Here is a 10,530-nt window from a genome sequence, read left to right as displayed (position 1 = left end):
TAAAATGCGTGTCGGACACTCTTCCAGAAATGATAACAATCGGGAGGGACGGGGAATATAATTTTCATTCTCAGTCTAAGTGATATTATTAAATTAAGTAATTCGGCTTTAGCCTCTCTCTTTTTTTTGTTAATTTTGTTTTGATAGCTAAACATTTACGCGTGCTCTTCTTGTTTTTAATTCTGAACCCTCACTATCTCGTAACAGGTGGATGGAGATATAGTTTTTTACGATAACCCTCGACAATAAATACGTAAAGTGTTATAGTTTGAGTCTTTATCATGATAACATATACAAAAATCAGTAGCTAGTACTCTCCATCTCATGTTATATATGTCATATTTTGACTAGTCTATAGTCAACTTTAACATATTTTGATCGTAAATTATACTTAATTTATTATTAAATAAATCTAAAAACTTACATAATTAGAAAATATATCTAATTCTCTTTAAAATGTCAATTTTTTTAAAATGATATGTAAATTTTTTCTTAATTATGAGTCAAAAACGAGTCAATTTTTTTTTAATTTTTATTTTTTTTTATCGTAGGTAACCCAACCTCCTTTTAGTACTGAGTAAACCTTACGGGCTACATACAAGTTAAAACAGGACATAAAATATGAGATGGAGGGAGTAGTAAAAAATGTACTTTTGCAAACCAAATTCTGAAAATTTTAAAATGAACAAAACGTATTGCCCTAACATTGTTGAGTATCCAATCAACGGAATCATAAATTACACACAGCTGTAAACAATAAAAATAACATAGTTACGTAGAGAAGATAACCAGCTAGCAGCATTAGGTCAAATGTCAAACAAATGCCATAACCTGGAGATTAACAATCTCGGACGAGGAAAACATTAGGATTCTTGACCACAATGTCGTACATATAAACGGAGTTGAACTTGTGAAAATCCTTAGGAAGCGAAATGAGATCAATGGAACAAACTTTACGAAACTGCAAGAGATCCATATCGCCATAGTATATTACCCATCCGAGCTCCATCAGCATTTGTTGCAGTGAGCTGTAGGATGAAACCACTTCTCTAAAGGCTGTAGTTCTGTTTGTTGGAAAAACAAGGTTACAAAACTGTATATCACACAACTCGCATATGAAAAACAGAGTAAAAGCTGATACACAAAATGGCTTGATTTGATTATTATGCAAAGCAATACATATAGGAAACTGACAACCAAAGATTAGCTAAAAATTAGGATGATGGGAAAACAACTTTCCTAAAAACAAATAAACTACCCGAATAAAACGATGTCACTGCTCCTACAAAAACGCACAACATCTCTGAGGACTTATTCAAGCTGATGACATGGGCTGCAGACACTAAATCAACGGACATAACTAAATAGATACCAAGTTTAGATTATTCCAACAAATCTCCCCTGTAATCTAAACTTTTACAGACAGGTCTTTCACACCAAGTAATTTTCTTAGCTTTTCAAACTTGAATGTTGCCAGAGACTTCGTCAACATATCTGCACGTTGGTTTTCTGAACTGACATGCTTCAGCACAATCTCCCCTTTCTCAACGCATTGACGGATAAAATGGTATTTGATATCGATATGTTTACTACGACCGTGAAATACTGGATTCTTGGCTAAGTCAATAGCCGACTTATTATCGATGTATAACACCACAGGACCTCCGCTTTTACCAGTCACTTCTGCTAGTAAATTCTTTAACCAAATGGCCTGACATGCTGCTGCCGTTGCAGCCATAAACTCAGCTTCACACGAACTTAGAGCTACACATCTTTGTTTTTGAGAGACCCATGTAATTAAACTTTCATTTAGATAGAATGCCATACCTCCTGTACTCTTTCTATCATCCACATGGCCTGCTAAATCGCTGTCCGAATATCCTGTTAACAAATTATTCCCACTGCCTTCAGCATATGTGAGCCCATAGTCCAATGTTCCCTTCACATAACGCATGATCCTCTTTGCAGCATTCAAGTGAACTGATGTAGGTGTCTCCATAAACCTACTAATAATACCAACTGAAAAAGCAATATCTGGTCTCGTGTGGACGAGATATCTCAGTCCTCCAACTATACTCTTGAAGTGCGTTGCATCGACTCTTTTCCCTCCTTCGTCCTTTGTAATGATCTCCTTTGGATCCATGGGAAACCTTGTTGGATTGCAATCACCCAAGCCAGCCTTTTCTAAAATCTTTTTCGCATAAGCTGTTTGCCTCAACTCTATACAACCTGAACTTTGTTTTACCTCAATTCCGAGATAGTGTGACAGTAACCCCAGATCACTCATCTCAAAAACTTCATTCATTTGCCTTTTGAACTGCTTAATGATTGACCTTTGTGTGCCAGTGATTAGAAGATCATCAACGTACACCGCCACAATCAGTGTCTCTTCACCAATCTTCTTTGTATAAACAGCATGTTCGTAAGGGCACCTAGTAAATCCAAGCTCCTCTAAGCACTTGTTCAATTTGGCGTACCACGCTCGGGGTGCCTGACGCAGCCCGTATAAAGCTTTGATCAGTTTATACACCATCTGTTCTCTACCCTTCTTCACGAAACCTTCGGGCTGAGTAACGTACACTTCCTCTTCGATTTCTCCGTTCAAGAAAGCTGTCTTCACATCTAGGTGGTGTACTTCCCACTTGTTCTTTGCTGCAAGTGCGAGAAGCAAACGTACAGTCTCTAAACGAGTTACTGGTGCAAAAATTTCCTCAAAATCAATTCCCTTTCTTTGGACGTATCCCTTTGCCACAATCCTTGCTTTATATTTCACGACATTTCCGCTAGTGTCCTTCTTTAATTTATAAACCCATTTGAGTCCGATAGGCTTGTGGCCTGGAGGAAGTGTAGTTAATTCCCATGTTTTATTTCTCTCGACTGCCTCTAACTCTTTTTTCATGGCTTCCTTCCATCTTTTATCTTTCGACGCCTCTTTGTAATTTACTGGTTCATCTGCTGCTGCAAAGTACAATTCGTCTGTCTCCAGTTCAACTTCATCTGTGTTTGCATATACTTCTGCAAGAGATTTATATCTTTGGGCCTCGCTGCTGGTATCTGACTCACCTGTTGAGTTTGAAGCACTTGTGGACTCTGTATCAGATTCAATATTTTGACTATTTTCTGACTCTACATGTGTTGCACTTACACTAGAACTCTGAGAGTCTGTTTCTCCCATCAACTCTTCGCCCCCAGAATCAGTTGTACTCATGCCAAATACGACAAAAGTTTCCCCTTGCAACTCCGTTCCTTCTTCATATTGATCCCATGACCATGCTTTTGCTTCCTCAAAGATTACATCTCTACTAACATAGACCCTTTTATTTACTGGATCGTAGAGACGATAGGCCTTTGTTCCGGGCTCTTTTCCCAAGTGTATAGTAACCTTGCTTCTATCGCGAAACCCTCGAGTGTCTCCCTTTCCCCTGTATTTTTGAAAAACTCCATCATTCCTATTTGATCTTTTCAACCACTCGTCCCTAGTGAGCAGTAATTTGCTTTCCTCTTTCTCCCTTTTTCTCCATTCATCTTCCGTGAGAAGGAGTTGATTAGTACTCGCACTTCCAGTATTCTCAACCTGTCCACGCACCCTCTCATCATGAGCTTTTAGTGACCCAATCACCTCTTCCACAGTCATCTTCCCAAGATCACCGAATTGTTCGATGGCAGATGTTATCTGCAGAAACCTATTTGGCATAGCTCTCAACACTTTCTTTACCACGTACGACTCAGCCATGTTGTCGCCCAAAGCACGAATATTGGTCACAAGACCATTCAATTTCATACAAAAGTCGTCTAAAGAATCAGAATCTTTCATGTTCATCGATTCAAATTCTGATCTCAAGGTTTGGACTTTCGCTTGTTTCACGCGGTCTGCACCCTGGCACAAAACCTTCACTGCCTCCCAGGCATCTTTTGCTGTCTCTTTCTCCGCGATTGACAGCAACACATCCTCCGGTATGCTTTGATAAATAGCAGCTAATGCCATATTATCCTTCCTATTTTCAACGGCAGCTTTTGAACCTTTTGGATCCACAGCCTCCCAGATTCCATGAGCCTGCATGTTAGCCCTCATCTTCAACGCCCACGCCGTATAGTTTCCTCTGTTTAGCATGGGGTATGTCAAGCCCACGGTACCCTCCTTGCTCTTATCTGTTTCCATAGTCGATGGCCTTGGCATAAACTTGGGCATCCACTACGTAAAACGAAGCTCTGATACCACAGTGTTGGAAAAACAAGGTTACAAAACTGTATATCACACAACTCGCATATGAAAAACAGAGTAAAAGCTGATACACAAAATGGCTTGATTTGATTATTATGCAAAGCAATACATATAGGAAACTGACAACCAAAGATTAGCTAAAAATTAGGATGATGGGAAAACAACTTTCCTAAAAACAAATAAACTACCCGAATAAAACGATGTCACTGCTCCTACAAAAACGCACAGCATCTCTGAGGACTTATTCAAGCTGATGACATGGGCTGCAGACACTAAATCAACGGACATAACTAAATAGATACCAAGTTTAGATTATTCCAACACTGTTTATGCAGCAAGATAATGGAGAAAACAAAAGAAAGCAACTACTTGATATACTCCAAAATGTGATGAATAGTACAAAAGCTATTACAGAGACATATATAGAAAACATGCAAAACAGAATGCTAAAATCACGTACTAACGTGATCACCAGATCTCCTATCTCGACTCAGCCACCTCAGTTTTATTCAATCAATCCTAAAATCTCTCAACTGCAATATGGACTATGTCAACAGCCATTTATATACGACCATTAACGTTTTATTATATTTAGATATGTTTGAATTAAATATCCAATATACACCCCCTTAATTCAAACATATTTAAGTCAATTTCTTGACTCCCAGAAGTTCCCTCATCTGTTCAAACTTTGCAGTAGGTAATGCTTTCGTCAACATGTCCGCCTTTTGCTCCTCAGTTCTGATGTGCTTGATAACTATCTCTCCCTTCTCTACACAATCTCTGATAAAGTGAAAACGTAAGTCTATGTGTTTGCTCCTTCCGTGAAAGACCAGATTCTTTGCCAAATCAATCGCAGAACGATTGTCTATGTACAGAACAACCGGACCAACATTCATATCCATGATTGTGTTCAACAGATTTTTGAGCCATATTCCTTGACATGCTACTACCGTTGCCGCCATGAACTCAGCTTCGCAGGAGGAGAGTGCAACACAGCGTTGCTTTTGTGATACCCAAGTGATTAGACTCTCACTCAAATAGAACACCATGCCGCCTGTACTCTTACGGTCATCAACACTCCCTCTCAAATCGCTATCAGAGTAACCAGATAACAGATGGTTTCCCGAGTTCTCAGTGTACACCAAGCCATGATCCAGAGTACCAACTAGATACCGTAGTATGCGTTTGACAGCGTTCATATGTTGTACCGTTGGTCTCTCCATGAAGCGACTTACAATACCTACTACATATGCTATATCGGGTCGTATGTATACTAAATACCTCAGTCCTCCCACAAGACTCTTGTACAGTGTTGGATCAACTGCCTTTCCAGTAGTATCTTTGTTTAGTTGAACTCTTGGTTTCATAGGATACTTAGTTGGGTTACTGTTTAACATACCTGCTTTGTCCAGCAACTTTCTTGTATATCCTGATTGCCTTAGTTTAATTCCTCCTCGCCTCTGCTCGACCTCGATGCCCAGGTAGTACGAAAGCTTTCCTAGGTCACTCATGTCAAACTCGTTCTTCATTTGATCCTTGAATTTTTTAATGTTTCTCATACTTGAACTCCTGATTAACAAATCATCAACGTATACTCCAACCACCAGAAACTCATTTCCCTCCCGTTTAGTATATACCGCGTGTTCATATGGGCATTTTTTGAATCCCAACTTCTCAAGGCATCTTCTTAACCGTGCATACTAAGCACGTGGTGCTTGCTTGAGCCCATACAAGGCCTTCAATAGTTTGTATACTTTATGTTCTTGTTTTTCCTTCTCAAACCTTTCCGGATGTAACACGTACACTTCCTCTTCGATGTCTCCATTTAAAAACGCAGATTTTATGTCCATATGATGGACTTCCCACCCATGTTTTGCTGACAACGCCAGGAGCAATCTCACGGTTTCCATTCTTGTGACAGGAGCAAAAACCTCCTCATAGTCTATTCCTTGCTTTTGAACATACCCCTTCGCCACTAATCGGGCCTTGTGTTTTACCACCTCTCCATTCATGTTCTTCTTGATTTTAAATACCCACTTCAAACCTATTGCCTTCTGCCCGGATGGAAGCTCTGTCAGTACCCAAGTATTGTTTTTCTCGATCGAATCTATCTCATTTTTCATAGCTTCTCTCCATGCTGACTCTTTCTCTGCTTGAACATAACTCGATGGTTCCTATGTAGACGGTAGTAACAATTCCTCATCAATCTCAACTTCTTCAGTTTCATCATAGATTTCGCTCAGCAGTCTGAAATTTCTGGGTCCAGTGCTTCCATTTGACGTTGTAGTAGTGTGGTTGTTTCCAACTGACTGTTGTGTTGATGATCCAACTGAATATTTTGAAGATGAACTTTGTTCATTTGCTGTGGATGAATGTCGAGACTGTATAGGTGTGACTGTCATATCTTGTTCATCTTCGTGACTTTGAGTGTGATTCCGAGGGGTACCAGTACTAGCAACATTATCATTTTCTTCTTCCTGAACCCCAATTTCTGCAGAATGGGTAGATACTAAAACATAAGTATCTGGAAAATTCACCTCATCAGCCGCCCCTGAATTTTCTTCTCATAGCCAGTGCTTGTATTCTTGATATGTCACGTCTCTACTGACGTGTACACGTTTCGATATGGGATCATATAAACGGCTTGCTTTAGTCCCCGGTTCTTTGCCTAAGTACACAACAACTTTGCTTCGATCCTCCAAATTTCTTACTGTAACCTGTGGTATTTTCATATACGCAAGACAACCAAATAAGTGAATATGTTCAAGACTCGGTTTCTTATCATTCCAGGCTTCATAGGGTGTCTTGTTTGATAAGACCCGAGTTGGTAACCTGTTGAGCAGATAGACAACATGCCGGACAGCCTCTCCCCACAACCAAGAAGGCATTTTAGTCTCCCTTAACATACTTCGCACCATTGTTGCTATAATTCTATTACGTCGCTCAACTACCCCATTTTGTTGTGGGGTGTATGGAGCAGTAAAATGTCGCACTATCCCAGTTTTTTCACAGTAACTCAAAAATTCAGTGGAGCAAAATTCCCCTCCCCTATCCGTTCTAAAAACCTTGATTACTTCACTCGTTTCTTTCTCAAATAGTGTTCTGAATTTTTTAAACACCTCAAATGCTTCACTTTTCTCTTTCAACAAATATACCCACATCTTATGTGTATAATCATCAACTAGAAAGAGAAAGTACCTGTTTCCTGCTGGTGTGGAGGGGGAAATTGGACCGCAAATGTCACCATGTATGAGTTCTAGTCGTTCCTTGGATCTCCAACTAGTTTGTGCTGGAAATGCTTTTCTCAGTTGTTTTGCCATCAGGCATCCCTCGCAGGTCTTTCTGGGTTGCACAATTTTTGGTATCCTGTACACCATTTCATCTCTAGACATCTGACTCAGCGCCTGGAAATTCACATGTCCTAGCCTGGTATGCCACAGCCACGAGTTCTCATCTGTTTTTGCCAATAAAGCCATAGATGTGCTTTGTTCTAACCAAATTTTATATAATCTGTTTGCTGATCGTCTTACTCGCATTAGCAGTCTTCCCTTTTCATCATATACTGACAAATACTCTCCCTCAATGACCACCTTGTCTCCATCTTCTGACAATTGTCTGAGACTTATAATGTTGTTTCGCAAACTTGGGATAAAATACACATCATTTAGCAGTTTTACTTCACCATTTTTGCACGCAAAAAACACTGTACCTCTTCCCTTTACATTCACAGTAGAACCATCTCCAAACCTTACTAACCCGGTCACACTTTCGTCAAAATCTTTGAACTTTCCCTTTTGTCCCGTCATGTGGCTTGAAGCACCATTGTCCAAATAACAAATCTACTCCTTTCTGTCATCCTCAACCATTAACTCAGGCAGCATTCTTTCTTCGTTCAACAGTATAACCTCTACCTGATTTTCACTCTCCACAAATAGAAGTGCAGGCTCGTCCTCCTCCAGTTTTGAGAGGTTGACTACCCTTGATGTGCCCTCACATCTCTGCGTGGTTTCCGACACTCCGAAGCAAAGTGTCCATAGTTCTGGCAATTGTAACATCTTACCTTACTCTTATCTCGTCCCCCACGGTTGTCTCTTCCCCGGAATTCTGAGGTTCCTCGAGCTCCCTCTCTGCTCGTCTTCTTCAACCACTCCTCACGAGTTAGCAGCAACTGTGCGCTGCCTTGTTTCTTTCTCCACTCCTCCTCTGTTAACAAAAGTTGGCCTTGATTCACTTCAGAATGACCACGAAGTCTCTCCTCGTGGGTTTTTAATGAACCCGTGACTTCTTCTATGGACATTACCTCCAAATCTCCAAATTGCTCAATGGCAGAAGCAACCTGAAGGAATTTGGAAGGAACGACCCTAAGTAGTTTCTTCACCACATATGCTTCTTCCATTTTCTCACCCAACGCTCTGATATTTATCACTAATCCATTCAGCTTCATGTAGAAATCATCCAATAGATCTCCATCCCTCATCCTTAATGATTCAAATTCGCCTTTAAGAGTCTGCGCCCTTGCTTTCTTGACCTTATCGGCTCCCAAACTCACCGTTTTAATGGCATCCCAGGCTTCTTTCGCTGTGCCTTTCTCTGCAATCGACAATAACAACTCCTCCGATATTCCTTGATATATAACAGCTAAAGCCCGTTTATCCACCTTCTCTTCAATTGTGGTCTTTGGGTCCTTGGGGTCAATAGCTTCCCATACTCCGTGGGCTTGCATAAAGACTTTCATTTTTAGTGCCCACGCAGCATAATTTGTTTTTGTTAGCATAGGATAGCTTAGGCCAAAAGTGCTCTCTTTGGGTTTGCTTGCATCTGTGTTTGATGAGGTTGACATGGCTAGGTTGGCTCTGATACCACGTAAAGGCTGTAATTCTGTTTATGCAGCAAGATAATGGAGAAAACAAAAGAAAACAACTACTTGATATACTCCAAAATGTGATGAATAGTACAAAAGCTATTACAAACACATATATAGAAAACATGCAAAACAGAATGCTAAAATCACGTACTAACGTGATCACCAGATCTCCTATCTCGACTCAGCCACCTCAATTTTATTCAATCAATCCTAAAATCTCTATACTGAAATATGGACTATGTCAACACCCATATATATACCATCATTAACGTTTTATTATATTTAGATATGTTTGAATTAAATATCCTACATTCTCCACTTGGCAAGTGCACCAACACCTTCTTCTGGCCCAATTGTTGATCCATTGTTGCGCCAATATTACGGCGTATGATTCCATCCTTGAATACCCAAACTCCGAACATTTCGAAATTTTTAAAGAAGTATACATTATATATAGGAGTACTAGACTGGAGACATGGGTATAATTGAGTATCAAATGATGTCTGTGTGTTGTTCGTGGAGAATATAGATATTGTGGGACCTTCATGTGTAGAATATTTAGGGCACAATTGATATTTAGGGCACAATTGATGCTATTACAGTATTAAAAATCCGCTAAGGCTTTGCTTTATGGCTAGCTATAATTTCCAACGCGGCAGGAGTACAAGACTGATCTGAATAACAATGTTTTATTCATAATATTTAAGTTCATTTGTTTCGCAAATAAATATTTGTCCTAATAAAATTTTGAAATAATCGAAAATAAAATCTCGAACATAAAATAATATATAAAACATAACTTCTTTCCACTAATTAAGGCTCCGTTTGCTATTATTGTTGTACACAGACAGCTTTTTGCTGAAAAATTATATTCGGTAAATTCTAAAAACTGTTATATGGAAAAACTGTTAGCAAAAGTATGTCCTCGTACTTTAGAAAAAAGTTGTTTTAGTTTTTGTAAAAAATAGTTATCAGATTCATACTTTAGGAAAAAGCTATTTTTCCGACAACAGTTTTTTCAGCAACATTTTTTATCACAACACATTAATTTTCAACAACACTGTCAAACGAAGCGCAAGTTACTGACCTATCCTATCACTATTTTTGGCAAGAATTTAGTAAGTGCTTGGTGAGGTGGCATATATATAACCTTAACACTCACGGGCAAAGAATAAAAAATTTAATTGAACAAAATAATGTTTTAATTAAGCGAAGATGGAATATACAAAACCCAGGGGCAGCAGTAGATAATGTTTGTGCCCACATCACATGTTGCACACATGGAACTACTATGTTCAGGGTCCATGGTTGGCGGCTCAAATTATAAATCACAAATGAACTACTCATTAGTATTTATATTAGTAGCATTTTTTCTAAAAATTTCATGTATTTTAATCATATACTCCCTCTGACGCCCCAATTTTTATACACTTTCTCCTTC

At 39.2% G+C, this 10,530-nt stretch overlaps 1 protein-coding gene across 1 annotated transcript; it reads right to left on the bottom strand.

Annotated features, from left to right (window-relative positions):
• Nucleotides 1-769: 769 nt before the first annotated feature.
• LOC141674996 (flowering-promoting factor 1-like) lies at nucleotides 770-9,511 on the bottom strand. The gene is made up of 2 exons (XM_074481703.1): nucleotides 9,400-9,511; nucleotides 770-1,044 (listed from the first exon to the last, which is right to left on the bottom strand). The coding sequence occupies exons 1-2, from the start codon at nucleotides 9,509-9,511 to the stop codon at nucleotides 839-841; spliced, it is 318 nt and encodes a 105-aa protein (XP_074337804.1). The 3' UTR covers nucleotides 770-838.
• Nucleotides 9,512-10,530: the final 1,019 nt, after the last annotated feature.

This window comes from Apium graveolens, chromosome 7 (genome assembly GCF_009905375.1).
Source record: "Apium graveolens cultivar Ventura chromosome 7, ASM990537v1, whole genome shotgun sequence".
Taxonomy (NCBI): Eukaryota; Viridiplantae; Streptophyta; class Magnoliopsida; order Apiales; family Apiaceae; genus Apium; species Apium graveolens.
The sequence above is the reverse complement of the archived record's forward strand: the minus strand, read 5'-3'. Positions and strand labels throughout refer to the sequence as shown.

Excerpts from the sequence above, each read along its gene's own strand:
- LOC141674996 (XM_074481703.1), bottom strand. The coding sequence starts at position 9,511 with ATGTTCGGAGTTTGGGTATTCAAGGATGGAATCATACGCCGTAATATT. Across the intron at positions 1,045-9,399 it reads GCACTTGCCAAGTGGAGAAT|TGGTTTCATCCTACAGCTCA; the intron begins GTAGGATATTTA and ends CCTTTAGAGAAG.